Source organism: Syngnathoides biaculeatus, chromosome 3 (assembly GCF_019802595.1).
Source record: "Syngnathoides biaculeatus isolate LvHL_M chromosome 3, ASM1980259v1, whole genome shotgun sequence".
In the NCBI taxonomy this organism is placed as follows: domain Eukaryota; kingdom Metazoa; phylum Chordata; class Actinopteri; order Syngnathiformes; family Syngnathidae; genus Syngnathoides; species Syngnathoides biaculeatus.
In genome coordinates, this window is record NC_084642.1 from 12,233,693 (window position 1) to 12,251,365 (window position 17,673).

Consider the following 17,673-nt stretch of genomic DNA (forward strand, 5'->3'; position numbering starts at 1 on the left):
TAATAAAAGAATGATGTGAGATTGTTCCTATTACAAAACTTTTATTTCTAACCCTAATCAACGAAGCCATTATTTTATAACATGAAGAAAAGAAAATATGGAATGTATATTGTAATATGTAGTGTATTGAATGCTTTTATTTTATTTTACATAATAGATCAATAATTGTTATTATTTACAATTTTTAAATACATTTTAATTAATCAGAGAAATGGGAAAGTCATGCATTTCCAGGTTATGATCTTTTATTTTGAAGTAACGCAACACGAGCAGACACCCGCGAAATATTACATACACGTTAGTATTTCTCTGAAGCACATGGATAACATAAAATAGCTGGACCCTACATATTTTTAATTTTGGCTTCTGGACGACTTTCGCTGTATGACGTCATACAATTTGAAGCGACGACTGGGACGGTAAGCTTTTATTTTGAAATAACTAAACACGTACGGGAAGTCGGTGGGGAAACTCAGTTGCAATCCGCGGAAATCAACAACGGGACTGTTTTCCTCCACTTAGCTTAGCTCTCCATCTGTCAATCCCTGTCCTCACTAGGAATCATTAAACCCATCTTAAAACGCCACCTTGGCGATGTCGGAGTCTTACGGTAAGGTGCCGTTTTTTGTCGAGTCGCCACAGTCGACGCCGTCATCTAGTCTCAGAGATGGGAAAGGGGGCAGGTGTGTCGAAGCGGCTCTTTTTTTTTCTCTCATTGTAAATAATTAGCTGGCAAGCTAACCTAGCTTCTGGCAAATGGACACTGATCTGAAAGACAACAAAAGCCACAGTTAAAGACGTCATTATATATTTCGGTCGAAAGACTTCAGGTGTGGAGCTCATTTCTTTGGAAATATCATCCTATCCATCCTGTGCCTTTTTTAAGATCATGGATGGGAGCTTCCTGTACTATTATTGGATTATTATTGTTTTAACTTGTGAATAATGTCACCTCGTTATGATGCATCATCATTTGCAGATTACTGGGTGTGTCTGAAAATTCACTCTCATCAGATGTGATTTAATCAACAGCAATTAAAGCCCACACGTTCACTAAGTGGTTAGAACTTTTGCCTCACAGTTTTGGTGTTTTAAGTTCGAGTCTTAGCTGTGTGGGTTTTTCATGTTCTCGTACAAATTTGATGTTTGGTTTCATTTGGGTAATGATTTAAGTTTGAATGGTGGCTTGTCTTTAAATGTGTGCCCTTCGATTCGCTGGCGACCTTTCAGACTTCCGCAACCTTTCATAAAGTCACTAACAGTAAGTAAAATAGTTTATTGTGTGAGATTATGAAACACTCAATCTAAAAATTTTGGCTATGTCTTATACTTCACTCTACTTCAAAAGTGAACAAAAGAACTTGCTGTTGTTAAAAAATGACCACAAACACATCATGTTGTTTTTTTTAACGATGTACAGTGTTAATGACCCCTAACAGTGTACTTTTTGATGGATTTTAAAGATACTAGCATTAATAATAACAAAAAATTCCTCAGATTTCCTGTTTAAATTCCTGGTGATTGGGAATGCTGGAACTGGCAAATCATGTTTGCTGCATCAGTTTATAGAGAAGAGATGTAAGTAGAAAAAAGTTTTATTAGCTGTATTTTGCTGTCCCAATATTGTGATGTTGTTTGAAATAGCTGGAAAATGTTACATTATTTGCCAAAACGTGAACATAATATGGAATTAGAATCTTTTAAATAACTGCATTTGCTCTTCTTTTCAGCTCTGACCTAAGCATGACACATACGTATATGTATCATATTCATTGTATAGTTTTAATAATTTGACATTTTGGATTTGTGATTTTTTTTTTCTTTTCAGTTAAGGATGAATCAAATCACACCATTGGGGTAGAGTTTGGCTCTAAAATCATCAATGTGGTCAGCAAAATTGTCAAGCTGCAGATTTGGGACACAGCTGGACAAGAAAGGTTCAGGTAGGGCATTTTCCAGGATTTTGGAAAAACTTGCAACAGCACGGCGCTCTCATCTAGATTGAAGAGAAACAGCTGTAGCAAATTTATCCCCAATCTTCTTTGGGTGAAGAAAAGAATCGGGAGGTGAAACACTATCATGCATTTGTCGTTGAAACAACTCATGGCAAAAGAGTATGTTAAAGTATAGCCTTGCTTTTAATGACACTGAATTAATTTTCATTGTTTTAGTTCCAATTGGGATGATGCTGCATTGTAAATGTTCATTGTGTGTTGAAGGTCAGTGACCAGAAGTTACTACAGAGGAGCAGCAGGGGCCCTGCTGGTCTATGACATCACCAGGTAAACAAGCATTTGTCCATCCATCCATCCATCATCCATCCATCCATCCATCCATCCATCTTCTTACCCGCTTATCCTCACGAGGGTCACATGAGTGCTGGAGCCTATCCCAGCTGTCAACGGGCAGGAGGCGCGGTACACCCTGAGCTGGTTGCCAGTCAATCACAGGGCACATCGAGACAAACAGCCGCACTCACAATCACACCGAGGGGCAATGTTGCATGTTTTTGGGATGTGGGAGGAAACTGGAGTGCCCGGAGAAAACCCACGCAGGTACGGGGAGAACATGCAAACTCCACCCAGGCGAGTCCGGGATTGAACCCGGGACCTCAGAACTGTGAGGCCAACGCTTCCCAACTTATCCACCGTTCTGCCGCATTTGTCTTTCATTTAAAATAATTCAAAGAGCACAGTGGCCAACTGGTTAGCACCTCTCCCCCTCACAGTTCGCTTTCAACTCCAGCCTGGTGCCGTGCCTTGCATTGGTTTTCTCCGGGCACTCTCGTTTCCACCCACATCCCAAAAACATGCATGCTAAATTCATTGGAAACTCTTAATTGCGATTAGGTGTGAATCTGTGCACGATTGGTTGTTTGTTTGCGTGTACCCTGTGATTGTTTGGCTCCAAATTCTAGGTGTACCCCACCTCTCGCCCAGAATCAGATGGGTTAGGCTCCAGCATGGCCGCGACTTTCATGAGGATAAGCAGTCGAGAAAATGGATGGCTGGATACTTCAAAGACGTCAGAAGCTTTTTTGGGGGGCGGGAGGGGGGATTATGTTGTCTGCTCGCTGTGTTCATGTGTTGCTCCCCACTGCAGCCGCGAGACCTATAACGCTCTCACCACGTGGCTGAGCGATGCCCGAATGCTGGCCAGTCAGAACATTGTCATCATCCTGTGTGGAAACAAGAAGGATTTGGATGCTGACAGAGAGGTGACCTTCTTGGAGGCGTCTCGTTTCGCTCAGGAGAACGGTAAATTGATATTACAGAAGTAACTTTTGATTGTATATACATATGCGTGCTCCTATTGCATTCAGCTGGAGAGTGCTACACCTTTCATGAAAACAATTTGCGTGTGCGTGTGTGCATCAGAGCTGATGTTCCTGGAGACCAGCGCTCTGACTGGAGAGAATGTTGAAGAGGCTTTTGTGCAATGTGCGCGGAAAATTCTCAATAAGATTGAATCAGGTAGGAGCTCTCATCCTCATTTCCAGGCGCAAATACTGACCTTTGACCCTGTAATGACCTCTTCAATGACCTTACAGTAGCCCTGAAATGACCTTCTTGTGCCCATATTATGAATCACACATGCAATATTATTGTCATGATGACCCTACCAAAAGAAATGGAAACATTTCTCACATTCTATACTCAAATAGAAATACAGATACTTTTAGAAAGATGGTAAAATTAGAAGACCTGATTCAACTTTCATTTATTTTTTCAATTTTTACAAAAACAATTGGCTTTGAAAGTAATTTATGTATAAAATTAAAACGAATTTTGACTCCCAATTACATACTTAACTGCCCCACTATTCACAGGGGTTAGGGAGTAAACCCACGATGAATTCCGAAGGTGAAAATCTGTAAATAATTGATGCTCCCCACCAAAAAGGGTTTGAGATTGCATATAGTTTTTGGTAGATGATTGCAAAGCACTTAAAATGGAGCGGATCATAAAGCACAAACGCTATGCATCTGGCATGTACACAATAAGTAACCCATGTTGCATAACTACTCTCTAGTTTATTTTTTAACAGAAACTTTAATTCTGTTAGCTTCCATACTAGCCTGAATAATCATCATGCTATCATACTACGAAGCGATGTGACATACATCGGTAAACCAATATGCACACTTATGTTTATTATGTTAATACCAATATTCCACCAGATGGCGCCAAGTAACAGTTTTTTTTAAAGGACCATAAAAAGGAATGGCCACGATTTTCAGTTCAGATGGGGGATATGTTCCGCCCCCCCCCCCCAAAAAAAATCCCAGAATATGAAAATTAATGATTGCTGTACAACGAATGGGCATTTTTGGTAAAATTTTATAGTAAAAAAATAAATTAAAAATGACATCTTACTTGTATCCATTTATTTTCATTTCTTTCAAATTAGACACCTTTCAAATCTGAAATGATTCGGCTGGCACAAGAAAAGACATTCACCACAAATATTTTTTTTCAAGCGGCACGGTGGATCAGCTGGAAAAGTGTTGGCCTCACAGTCCTGAGGTCCTGGGTTCAATCCTGTACCCGCCTGTGTGGAGTTTGCATGTTCTCACTGTGCCTGCGTGGGTTTTCTCTGGGCACTCTGGTTTCCTCCCACGTCAGAAAAACATGCTACATTAATTGGATACTCTAAATTGCCCATAGGTATGATTGTGAGTGTAGCTGTCTGTCTCTATGTGCCCTGCAATTGGCTGGGAACCAGTTCAGGGTGTACCCCACCTCCTGCCCGTTGACAGCTGGGATACGCTCCAGCATTCCCCGTGACCCTGGTGAGGATAAGCGTCTAAGAAAATGGATGGGTGGATATTTTTTTCCACTTAACGACTCCCGAAGATCTCAGTCAATCAATCAATATCCCACCTGCGATTGATTTTACTCCTCATTAATAAACTTTTATTACATCATTACATCACATTGTACTCTATGCAGTTTGAAAAAAAAGTCACAAACGTATTTGAATAAAGTAAGAAGGCAAATACAGTAAGTGCATTTTTCAGTGAATAGTTTTAGTTCTACGGAAAAATTCAAAAGTAGGTTATAATGGCAACTCGGCAAGGGTTGAATCCAGTTCAGGGTGTATACTCCAGCGACCTTTGTGAGGATAAGCGGCACAGAAAAGGGATGAATGGTTTTATATGATATTTGCCACTGACGAAGGCAACTCAAATGCTTCTTGTTCTTATATGGGAAGAGCAATTGATTTTCCTCTTTTTTATTTTTTCCAGGAGAATTGGATCCAGAAAGGATGGGCTCTGGCATCCAGTACGGGGATGCTGCATTGCGCCAGCTCCGTTCCCCCCGTCGCGCTCAGCCTCAGGGCACTCAGGAGTGTGGCTGCTAGTAGGCTCGCAGGTACTGCGTCTTTGTACTTGTACTGTTGGCATTTAAAAGGAAGTCCTCAGTGTTTGACACAGTTCCATTTCACAGGAGTTTTTAATAATGATCATAATTGTAGTTTGTCACTAACTTACAATAATGCGGTAGTAAAGTTAGATTTGTTTGAAAAACACTTGGTTTTGACAATAAAACAGTTAAATGAAAAAGAGTAAGTTCTGAGATAACTGAGCACCTGTGAACTTGTTACGCCAGTGTTAAAACTAATTCATTATGCATCGTTCATAACCCTGTAAACCAAGTCTTTGAACTGGCAATGTGTACTTATACTTACTGTTTACAGTCATGCTGATGTTGAACTCGTGTCATTTTTTTATGTGTTTGTGTTATTCAGAGAAGTGACTGAAGACACCAACAGCCGGGTGCGACGTAAAACTCTTCTGATGACTCCTTTCCACGGAACCTTCGTTTGCCATGGTTGAACCAGCCAGGAACCCAAGAAGCTTTCCCCGCCAACCACTCCAATTAACAGAGCCCCTCGGTCACGGCACTGCGTCCATTTTGCAGTGAAGCCTCTCTACACGTTGCCCTTGAGGTAGAACAACTGGCATCTTTGTAACAGTGCTAGCTCACCTCTATTTGGCACATGGCTCCTCTCGTGCTGTTTACATCTCACTCCCATTTCCACTGACACATACACCTGCACCTCCCTTCACGGAAGCATCTTCTACACTGTACAGCGAACCTGTATATAAAGCTTGACGCATGTTTTCCTAAACTCAGATTAAAATTGGATGATTTCCTAACGAAGATATTCACGCGTGCGTCACTATCACATGTATTATTATCATTATATCAAGCTATGGTATATACGAGGAGTATGGATGAAAGAGCCGATTGTATATTTTGTAAATGGTTGACATCGGATTCAGATACACTCACTAATGTACGAAAGATACTTCTTATCCTTCTATCCTACACCTTATCTAACTGATGTGTAGATCAAATACAGTACATTACTCAATCATTATTTAGCATAAGCAACATATCTGACACTGCAGCATGTTTCATCCATAGGATTTCAACAAAGGCGTCCCTGACTTTCTGTGTTGCTTGATTACGTGACGCCTTACTTGACTGCTGGAGGGAACGCTCAATTGTATTTTTCATCAGTTGTTTGTGAAATGTTGTGAAATTTCCCGTTGTTCAAATTGGCCCTCAAAGGTGATTTTGTTTTATTTATTTCAGTTGAAAAATTTTCCATGGCCTCTTATATTCTACTTAATTATTAGCATTATTTTTTACATTGTCCCTGTTATAGAAACTTTAAAGCACACCAAGAAGAGAATTACAAATGAAGAGTTATATACAGTTGATGGCAAGATTTGACATACACTGTGCAAAAGCACATTTCCTTTTTTTTTTTGTCTCACTGTCTGAAGTCAAATCAGATGAAACCTCTCCTGTTTCAGGTCAGTCAGGATCATCAAAATTATTATTATTATTTTGTTAAATGCCACAATCCTGAGTGAATTCCATATTTTCTTTGAGGTCAAAACTTTACATACACAAAATACTATGTATTTAAAGAACACGGGGAAGCCCAGATGATGAGGACATGGCTTTGGAAGCTCCTAATATGTTAACAGAGAACATGTGGGTTAATTGACAGAAGACCTGCGGATGTATTTTAAACAACACCTCAAACAGAAGAAGAGAAGCTAGAAAATCAGAGAAAGAATCCTGGAGCACCACAAATCTGGCTTATCCTTGGGTGCAATTTCCATATGCTTGAAGTTGCCATGTTCATCTGTTCAATTACAAGCAAGTATAAAAATCATGGGAATGTCCAGCCTTGCACCGCTCAGAAAGGAGATGGGATCTGTTTCTCAGAGATGAACATGTTTTTGTCCGAAATGTGCAAATCAACCCCACAACAAATGAATGGATGAAGCTCGCAAGAAAATGTCATTAGCCACTGACCGGGAATGAAGCCATAGCTCCTAAAGAAACCTAAAAAGAAAGATTAGTTTTCTGAAACCCACCAAGGAAAAGATATTAACTACCAACCAATTACGAAGTGTGGAGGTGGCAGCATCATGGAACTGGAGCGCTTCATAAAATAGACGCCATCACGAAGAAAGAACATGACAAAGACATATCAGCCAGGAAGCTAAAACCTAGGTGCAAATGGCTTTTCCCTTTTGTGGGCAGATCTGCAAAGGCGTTTGCCAACAAGGCAGCCGACAAACCTGATTCAATTACACCGGTTCTGTCTGGAGGAATGGGCCAGGATTCTAGCGGAGTACTGTCGGAAGTTTGTGGAAGGTTAACCCAAGTCATGTTGTTCAAAGGAAATGCTACTCGATACTAAGCAAATGTATATAAAATTTTGACCTCAATGGAAATAATATAAAATTCTCTAGGAAATTATTTCTCATTTTTATGACATTTAACATTTACATAATTTTGGTGATCCTTTCTGATCTAAAACAGGAGAGGTTTAGTCAGTGGAGACAACAAAATGAAATGTCTTTTGCACGATATATGTAAACATTTGGCTTCTACTGAAAATGTCAATCTGATGTCTGCTCAATACCAGGTTTTCTTACATTTGTGTCATCGTTCCCTCAATTTATATTTTATCCAGAGTGCTTTTCTCATTATGAAAATCGTGAATTGTTAATTTATTGTGTATGATAAAGCATATGTTTTTAAAATTTAAAAAAAGTGCAAATCTAGGATTTACTTCCAAATTCCACTTGTTGTGTTTCACTGGGGGGAAAAAAGTAACCTGGTAAGTACACACAAAAAAAAAAGACTGGTCAAAACAGCATTTATTAAAAGTTAAACAAGACATTGTAAAAAAGATATGGAACTTTTTTGTGTTGTAACATTGCTTTTATCATAAGCTGTATTGTCATGGATGAGTGGAAAAAGGAAAGAACATATAACTTGTACAATAAACCAAAACTTTTAATGCAGACTGAATATCTGCTGCTCATTTTACGACTATAAGATCAATGAACATTGTTCGCTGAAAAAAAAAAAAACAGGTAGTAAAGCAAAAGAGGAACAAACTTAAAGTTTCAGCTTTGAAATTGTCCAACTTCACACTATTTCCGGTCATATTGCACAAAATTTCAAATTTTTTCTAAATTACAGTTACAGAATTCAACTTTCAGTTACAAAAAAAAACATTTAAAACCGTACTAATAAAAACAAAATTTGATTTTGGCCTCAATGCACATCACATTAGTATAAAGATTTCATTGTATGGCCCAGAGGTGACTTAGTCCTTCAAATGGGCTAAATATTTTACCATTAAAGGTTATTTGGCTTCATGTCCATTTTATGATTCATTTGATTAATTTTTGGTCTCATAAGCCTGACATTTCTGAACCAGACATGCTAACTACTACTAGCTCATTAATGGTAAAGAAATAGTCACCCGGCTTTATTCACCATGTGTTTAAAGAGACTGGATCAAAGTATGGCTTTAAGATTTCTAAAAAGCTGACTGCATCAAAATACCGACTTGTTTCTATCCGGATTACGTCGTCACCGCCACTTTTTAAGTATTTCCTGGTGACTTTCAAAAATAGTCTACTAGCCCATTAACCAGGTGGACAATAAATGCTTTGTATTGTTACGTGCGCAGCATTTGTGTTTCATCGAGCGCGAGCAGAGAAGCAGCGCATGTACTCAGTGAGCCAAGGGTCAAACTCGGGCTGAACCGTCTTTTTGGCTTTGTCGATATCAGCCGACTTGGTTCTGCGCCGCTCGCCTCGCCAAGTCTGGACCTGCCGCTCTGCCTCCCGTCTGGATTTTGCCCTTAAAGCGGACGCATGGATCTACGAGGAACAGAAAAGGGCCAAATTCGGCATTTCTTGTCATACAGTGGAAAGTCATTTGAGCATTTATTCAATAGCACTAATATCCAGCTTGACATCAATTTAGTAGTAATCTTTTTGTCTTCACTAGTTCCACAATTCGGAGCACAGGTAGAATGACTAAGGCACAGAAGGAGGACTGTATCTTACAAATAACTGACATTTCTGTACACGAGTAAGGTTAGCTTTGGCATACTAGTAGAACAACTACATATTTGTAGTTGTAAAGGCAAAATATCCCATTTATAATGTTTTTTTTTCCACCAGTGTATGACGTTTCTTTCAACTCTTTCTCCTCACTAGAAGGACAACTTCAGCATACGATTAGGACAACTACGTTACTAATGGGTCGAACAAATGTCAACAAGTACCTTTATTTCTGGACTGTAAGCCGCACCTGATTATAAGACTCACCGAGGACATTTTTAAAGGAAAAACCATTTTGCACAGACACAAGCCGCACCTGTCTGCATTTTCCATGAGGAGGGTAGGTTCATGCTAATTTTTTTCATGCACAAAGCGTGAAGTTACATTAAACCTGCGTCTTCCTCGGCACATATATTCCACCTGTCTCACTCTTGCCTTTTCTGCTCGAGCGCCCCTGGTGGCCGTTAGAAAAAAAAAATGCAATAATTAGCCGCATTATTGCATAAGCCGCAGGGTTGAAAGAGTGTGACAAAAGTCGCAGCTTATAGTCTGGAAATTACGTTATACAGTTCTGCCTCACTAGTAGTATGTAGTTGTACTACCAGAAATGTCATACAACAGTGGAAAAAGTTACCAGTATACACTTAGTCCTCACTAATAGGGAAATTTTGACATACTAATAAAACAACTATATTTGACTAGTGAGGCAAAACTATATACTAGTTGACAACAGTGTGCTACTAATACAACTAGTAAAGCACTAACTGTTCACTCATAGTGTGTTATTCACCCCACTAGCGAAGCACTGGCTATCTAGTGCTTCACAAGTAGATTGAGTACAAGTAAAGCAAATTAAGTGAAGCAAATTCATTTGTATAGCGCATTTCATACACGAGGTAACTCATTGTGCTTTACATGATAAACGGAATTTGAAAACAAAGAGCAAAAACATTTAAAACGGGATAAAAAAAACAATAAAAACTAGTTTAGTAGCCCACAGAGCAGAGTGCAGAGAGCAGCTGTGCACAGTCAACTAGTGCACAGCTGCACTGTGTAACATTCCTGCACACGAGTAGGTCATCTAGCTAGTCCAGTGTTTTTCAACCTTTTTTGAGCCACGGCACATTTTTTACATTGGAAAGATTTTGTGGCACACTACTAACCAAAAATGTTACAAAATGACACTCTGTATAGTATATTTAATTACAATATAATTTCTCAATTTATTTATACTCAGTCAGTGTGAAATCTGGGCCTGTTTAGATGAACACAAAGCCGATATCCTGGCCGGAATAGAAGAAAGACACACACAAAGCTCTTCTTCAACAGCTCTCAGTCTCTCTCTGTTTTTAGTTTTTATAGCAGTTAGGCTTGAAAAGCTCAGCTCACACAGATATGTTGTGGAAAATGGGAGCAATGTCAGAACAGCTTTGTTGGCCAGAATGGGGAACTCCTTGGCAGCAGTCAACCAAAAACTGTCCAAAGGAAGATCAGCAAATCTTAGTTTTAAACCACGATCCTCTTTCAGTTCAGTTAGTTCCTCCTGCTCTTGTAAAGTCATGTCCTTTCTAACAACTGATGCCGAGCTGTATGGGTCCCTAACCCAGTCAAAGCATTCAGTGGAGGCTGAAGAGAAATAAAATGACAACTTCTCCTCAAGACTTTTCAAATGTTTCTCTATTACCTCAGACAGTGCAGCAGTGTTGCTTTGCCATTTGTCTGTGAGTGGGAACATCTCCAGGTTGGCACGTTGCACATGTTGTTGCCAGAGGTGCACCTTTAAACGGAATCCATTTATTTTATCTGTGCTTGTAAGCAGGTTTTCATTTCGGCCCTGCATCCTTGTGTTCAGTTCATTAAGATGATGAAATATATCAGTCAGGTATGCCAGCTTTGCACACCACTGATCACTTGCAAACATATTTGAGTAATCAGACCTCTCATTTGTCAGAAACATTTTAAGTTCCTCTCGCAGCTCATACACACGGATCAACACCTTACCGCGCGACAACCATCGGACCTCCGTATGGAGCAATAAGGCTTTATGCTCCGCTCCCATTTCCTCACACAGAGATGCAAATAAACGGCTTTTCAGAGGTCGTGTCTTTACAAAGTTCACTATGCGCACCACATCGTCCAACACAGGAACCAGTTCTGCTGGTAAAGTCTTAGCAACGAGGGCCTCACGGTGCAAACAACAGTGCGTAACAATCAGATCTGGGTTTCTTTCCTTCACTCTACTCACGAAGCCTTTGGTGCGCCCGACCATTGCTGCAGCTCCATCAGTGCACACACTTGTGCAGTTTTCCCACGTAAGTCCTCCCTGGTCAAGATATTCCGATGTGACCCGAAAAATTTCCTCTCCAGTTGTTTTTTCTGGCAGTGCCTTACAAAATAGGAAGTTTTCTCTAATGGCATCTCCATCCACAAAACGCACATTGGCCAAAAGCTGAGAATGTCCACTAATATCCGTAGACTCGTCAACTTGCAACCCAAATTTCCTACTGATGCGTATCTTTTCCAAAACATGGCTTTTGATGTCTTAGACATGTCATCAATACGCCTGGCAATTGTGTTATCAGAGAGCGGGACTTTAGCTATGTCTTTAACCGCGTGAGGGCCGAGCATCTCGTTGACAATGGGTTTACAGGCAGGTAGTATTAATGCCTCTGCCACAGTGTGCGGCTTTTTTGATTTAGCAACAAGTTCGAACAAAACAAGCGAACAAAATAGTCTATTGGCTTGTTTTGAAGCGACAGGTATTTCGTTTGGAGATGCGTTTAAGCTTGCTTGGCACCATGGCGCTGTTGGATAGCTTCTCGCCACACACCAGGCATAACGGAATAGGTGTCGTCTCATCCCCGGTGAAAGTAAATCCAAACGAAAGATAGCTTTCACTATATTGCCTTGAGCTCACCGTCTTTGCTTTCTTTTTCCCACCACTCATACTAGGGCCTTCATCCGGGTCACAATCTTGTCCAGGGCCCAGTTCGGAGTTTGCAGTTGTCCTTTTTAAAAACTTCTCCATGACTGTCACCACGGCCTCTCAGGTGCATCACTAATTCTCTTGGAGGAACGAGGCAATCAGCTACGTGTTGCCACACGGACAAATATTACATTACTCTGCCAGCCTTTACAGCACGGACACTGGACAATGACATAATATTTGCAGAAAATTATTAATAAATGTTAATTTAAAAAAAAAAAGTGATATTGGATAATTTCTCACAGCACACCTGACGATCTCTCACAGCACATTAGTGTGCCGCGGCACAGTGGTTGAAAATCACTGAGCTAGTCACATGTAACTGCCCTACTAGTGAGGACAAATAACCTACATTAATGTCATAGTGATTTTTTTTTCCACTAGTAGGCTAAGAAAATATCACTAAGTAGGACCAGTTTTGCATACTAGTAGCACAATTACATGTTACCATTTGGGAAAAACTGTACACTACTACTACAAGTAGTTCACATTTAACATTTTACTAGTAGAATTAGTCAACGACCAGCACTTCACTGGTAGTGCTAGTTGGAAACTAGTACTAGTACATAATTTTGCCTTATTAGTTGTCCTACCACTGTAAAATGGCATAATTGTCCTACTAGTCATGTCATCATGCTGACACATTCATTTTTTTCTTCTACTACATTAGAGTATTGTATGATATTTCTCCATTTTTTGTGAAGACAGTCTACTAGTAAATTGATTTGAAATTTCTTTGCACTTGGAAAATTTATCGAACGTTAATTATAACCTCAAACAATATTTAGTTTTGGTTTGAAGCTATGAAATTGGACCTCTGTTCCTCTTATTGTATGAACAACTTGCTCTGAGCCAGATGTCGACAAAGCAAGACGTCTGCGGTTGGGAGCGTTGCGGACCTTAGGCTGGATATCAAAGATGTCAAAATGAATGAATGACTAAAGAAAGAAATGGATTACCTGATCGGTCGAAGCAGCAGGTCGGACGTTGTGCGTCTTTCTGCCCGCGATGTCCGCATCCTTCTCACCAGAAGCATACAGCGCAAAAGGATGTTTGCCGTCCTCAGTGGGGCGTCGCGCCAGTGCCGGTTTGACCCGTCGGCCCCGCGTAAGCTTGGAAAGCCTCTGTGGCTTCGTCTGCTGCGTCTGTGAACCTGCAGGTTCTTTTTCTTGGTCAGGTTTAGACACTTAACATAAAAAAAACAGGACAGAAGTAAGTTTAGTTAAAAAAAAAAAAAAGGCCACATTTTGAGTCAATTGTCTTTGGTGAAAGGGTTTCCCTCATAACTTCATTGGGATTTTTCTTGTCATTTTATTTCCGGACTGGACATATCCATTCAAACAAAAATTAACTCAAATTCTGGCCAGGCTATAAATCATTTTAAGTGTTTTTTTTTTTTCTTCACCCTCCCCCCCCATTGTTATTGTGGGGCGACACGGTGGATCAGCTAGTAAAGCGTTGGCCTAACAGTTCTGAGGACCACGGTTCGATCTCAGCCCCGCCTGTATGGAGTTTGCGTGTTCTCCCCATGCCTGTGTGAGTTTTCTCCGGACACTCTGGTTTCCTCCCACATCCCAAAAACATGCAACAGTAATTGGACACTCTAAATTGCCCCTAGGTATGATTGTGAGTGCGACTGTTTGTCTCTATGTGCCCTGTGATTGGCTGGCAACCAGTTCAGGGTGTCCCCCCGCTTCCTGCCCATTGACAGCTGGGATAGGTTCCAGCACTCCCTGCGACCCTCGTGAGGATAAGCACCAAAGAAAATGAATGGATGGATGTTATTGTGGTGTCAGTTTTCAGCGGTGTACAAATGCACTCAATCACACTGGGAGCTGTTTATAGTACAGTATTCTGGTTAAATCACCACACCACACGCCATGGGGTGAAATATTAAAAATAATTAACGGTATGATGTAAGGCAGGTCAGCACCACTAAAATCCCAAGCAAAATAACAAACGTATGCATACATCTCAGACAGTCTCAATTTAAAAAAAAAAAAAAGTTTTTTTTTCTAGATATTGGTGTCATAATGTTGTGTGGGTCACAAATGAGCATGTGATCCCTTTAATACCCGCTTGTGGTTCCTTGCGAGTGACACTTTTATGTTTACTGTCACTCTCCTCTCCTCGCTCCTTCTCTGGTACACATGACTCTCTTTCTCCTTGCGGAACCCGATCTAGCAGAAAAGACCAACAATTTAAGAATGCATACATCGACGACAACCATCCATCCCTCTTTGAAGGTTTCAATCCCAATATTACCATGATCGTACATCTCCAGGACCGGAAGTCTTGGTACATCAGTCACAGCCCCCTGGCACTCTTCCATCTGGGTCACTGCGGGGTCATCACCTTTGCCACAACACCAAGCTTGACTCTGGCGGGCCTCAGGTGAATTTCCTCCTGAATCTGAGTCGCTGTCAGATCCGCTCCAGAACCAGGGGTTGTGTGATTGCTCCAGGAGTCTGCGGCCCAGCCTGTAATTCAGCAACTCTTCGTAACATTTCGCGTAGGTCTCCCATTTGGGGTCTTTAAATTTCTTCATGTACTCCGAGCGGATCCTCTTCGTCACCATCTTCTTCCCCTGCCCCGACAGACTGTCGAGCAATCAGTCACGCGCGACTCCTTCAGATTCCTCCCTGTGTGAATTGTGCTTTTAAAATAGAAAGCAGAGTTCGTCTTATTATTAGTGCGGCTGTCGGTCAGTCGAGCTTTGTACCCATTTATTTAAACGAAAACAGTTGGGAAGCTTTCAACCAATAAAGAAGCAGTTCCAGATATAGGCCCCGCCTACTTCCGTCTTTGACCGCCAGTCTAAAAATATTAAACGTCTTACCCAGAGAAAGAATTGAAAAAACAAAATCATACAATGTGTGAATATTAGAAGAAACAACATCATAGAATTATTGTACATTTTTAACAAATATATCAGAAAATAACATGACAGGCGACGTGTCGCGAGTGAATAACGTAACAACCACCTCCTCTGATTGGCTACATAGATTTAAATGGACATCTAAGATATTATTCCACAAAACATTTTTTATACTGGAACACATCACTACAGGCAAAACATGCGCCAAACAGGGAGAACTGAATGTGGATGCGAAACTGTGTGTCTACAATTCGCCTAAAATTGGGTGTTCGTGCTATTTATAGACATCTCAGCGCAGATTATCACCTGACCACATACGCAAAAAAATAATAATAATAATAAAAGATATAGCTTAGTAGCTTCCAGTCTCTTTGAGAGCGTATTATTATTTCTGGCAGCACCCAAGAACATTACAGTAGAAAATACGACTGGCTGTGATTAAATCGGTGCAGGGTTGGTTATACTTACACCACGGTCGGGTTTCACGGAAGCAGGGGACAGATGGCGTCCATGAGGATCCCGCCTGCTTGGAACGCTCCTCCCTGGTACCGCCCAGTCGGAGATGTCCCTTCCAAAAGCCAAACGCACCCCAGCAGAAGCAGCAACAGGTGAGGGAGGTGTGCCACTGTCAGCCGTGCATATGGCCAGACCAGCGATCATGATTTAGGGTGGTAGAAATAAAGCAGACTAAGCACAGTGCTTACATGCAACTGTTAGCTTTGGTGCTCGTCCAAGCGTTGAGTGTAAATGCAACAACAACAAAAACCTGTACAACAACTGCTACCTACTTCCTGGCTACAATATAAAGGTTAATTTGTGCACATTACGTGTCCCAATCTATACATAGTGAAAACCTTTAAATTATTGTAATATTTGTAAATTTTACAAAATTATGTCGGTCTAATGCTGACCTTCCCTTTCAATGTTTGCATGCATCCCCAGTCAAAGTAATTTTCCTTCCATCCATTTTCTTTGCGGCTTATCCTCATAAGGGTCGTGGGGAGTGCTAGAGCCTATCCCAGCTGTCAACGGGCAGGAGGCGGGGTACACCCTGAACTGGTTGCCAGCCAATTGCAGGGCACATAGAGACAAACAGCCGCACACCTAGGGGCAATTTAGAGTGTCAAATTAATGTTGCATGTTTTTGGTATGTGGGAGGAAACCAGAGTGCCCGGAAAAAAACCCACGCATTCATGAGGAAACATACAAACTCCACACAGACAGGGCTGGGATTGAACTTGATTCCTTAGAACTGTGAGGCCAATGCTTTACTAGCTGACCCACTGTGCCTCAAAGTAATTACGCATACATATATCAGTCCAACAATAGCTGCATACTACTACTACTACTAATAATAATAATACTGTTTTATCCAATTATTACTGCTTATCCAATCGTGGGTTGCGAGGAGTGCCCTATCCCAGCTGTCACCAGGCAGGAGGCGGGGTACACCCTGAACTGGTTGCCATCCAATCGCAGGGCACATGGAGACAAACAGCAACTACAACATACTGTATAAACAAACAACCCTTTCTACTCACATTCACACCGACGGGCAATTTGCAGTCTTCAATAAACTCACCGTGCATGTTTTTAGGACGTGGGAGGAAAGCGGCGAACCCAGAGAAAAGCCACGCAGCTCGGGGAGAACATGCAAAATCCACACAGCATGAGGCGGGATTTGAACTTGGGTCCTCGGAACTGTGAGGCCAGCGCTTTACCAGCTGATCCAAAGTGTCTCCACTGTGCTACTATGTCAAGTCAATTGAGACAGGAAGGTACCTGCTCCCAACTAGTAACATGGTGTGCATTCATGTCCAGGCACACTTGTGCAAATGCAAAAATAGAACAACTGCCTACTACTGGCATGGCTATAACAGAACGCTTTGAACTAGGCTGCTCTACCGTACATCATTCCTACTACAGTACAGTATTTACTTACTGTTTCACAATGTCAAAAGTTAATTAACGGTAAAATTACAGGTGGCCCTTATATAGTGTACATCCCTCTGTTGACTAATATGCGTGTGTGCGAGTGTGTGTTTCCTAACTTTGATTCAGCCAAGGTAAATATTTTGCATTAGAACAAACTTATGGCGTACCCCCAACACACAAAAAAAGCATTTGTACTGAGAAAATGTTTACCCACAAATGTATTTAATGTAAAATCTGAGCCGCTTTAGTTGAAGTAGCATGTTGGACAACTGGTTAGCACATTTGCCTCACACTTCTGAAGACTGGGGTTTAAATCCTGCCTCGTTCTGTGTGGATTTTGTATGTTCTCCACGTGCCTGTGTGGCACATTGTGTTTGGAGTGAAATGGCGAAGACATTAATAACATGCACGGTTATAAACATTATTATTTTTAGCCATTGGCCATTTTTTGGGCAATATATATATACATGGCTTTTC

The 17,673-nt window shown here is 41.0% G+C and overlaps 2 protein-coding genes across 3 annotated transcripts; one reads left to right on the forward strand and one right to left on the reverse strand.

Moving 5' to 3' along the window:
* Positions 1–468: 468 nt before the first annotated feature.
* Positions 469–8,343, forward strand: rab4a (RAB4a, member RAS oncogene family). Of its 2 annotated transcripts, none has more exons than XM_061814349.1 (8): positions 469–610; positions 1,498–1,578; positions 1,829–1,943; positions 2,220–2,282; positions 3,103–3,257; positions 3,378–3,473; positions 5,249–5,375; positions 5,752–8,343. In XM_061814349.1, exons 1-7 carry the CDS (start codon positions 595–597, stop codon positions 5,362–5,364), a joined length of 642 nt encoding a protein of 213 aa, XP_061670333.1. In that variant the 5' UTR covers positions 469–594; the 3' UTR covers positions 5,365–5,375; positions 5,752–8,343. The 2 variants fall into 2 exon arrangements, with proteins under 2 accessions (XP_061670333.1, XP_061670334.1); XM_061814350.1 differs by having other exon boundaries at positions 583–683.
* ccsapb (centriole, cilia and spindle-associated protein b) lies at positions 8,177–15,860 on the reverse strand. Its single transcript, XM_061814348.1, has 5 exons — positions 15,730–15,860; positions 14,649–15,039; positions 14,459–14,563; positions 13,343–13,569; positions 8,177–9,211 (listed from the first exon to the last, which is right to left on the reverse strand). The coding sequence occupies exons 2-5, from the start codon at positions 14,959–14,961 to the stop codon at positions 9,029–9,031; spliced, it is 828 nt and encodes a 275-aa protein (XP_061670332.1). The 5' UTR covers positions 14,962–15,039; positions 15,730–15,860; the 3' UTR covers positions 8,177–9,028.
* Positions 15,861–17,673: the final 1,813 nt, after the last annotated feature.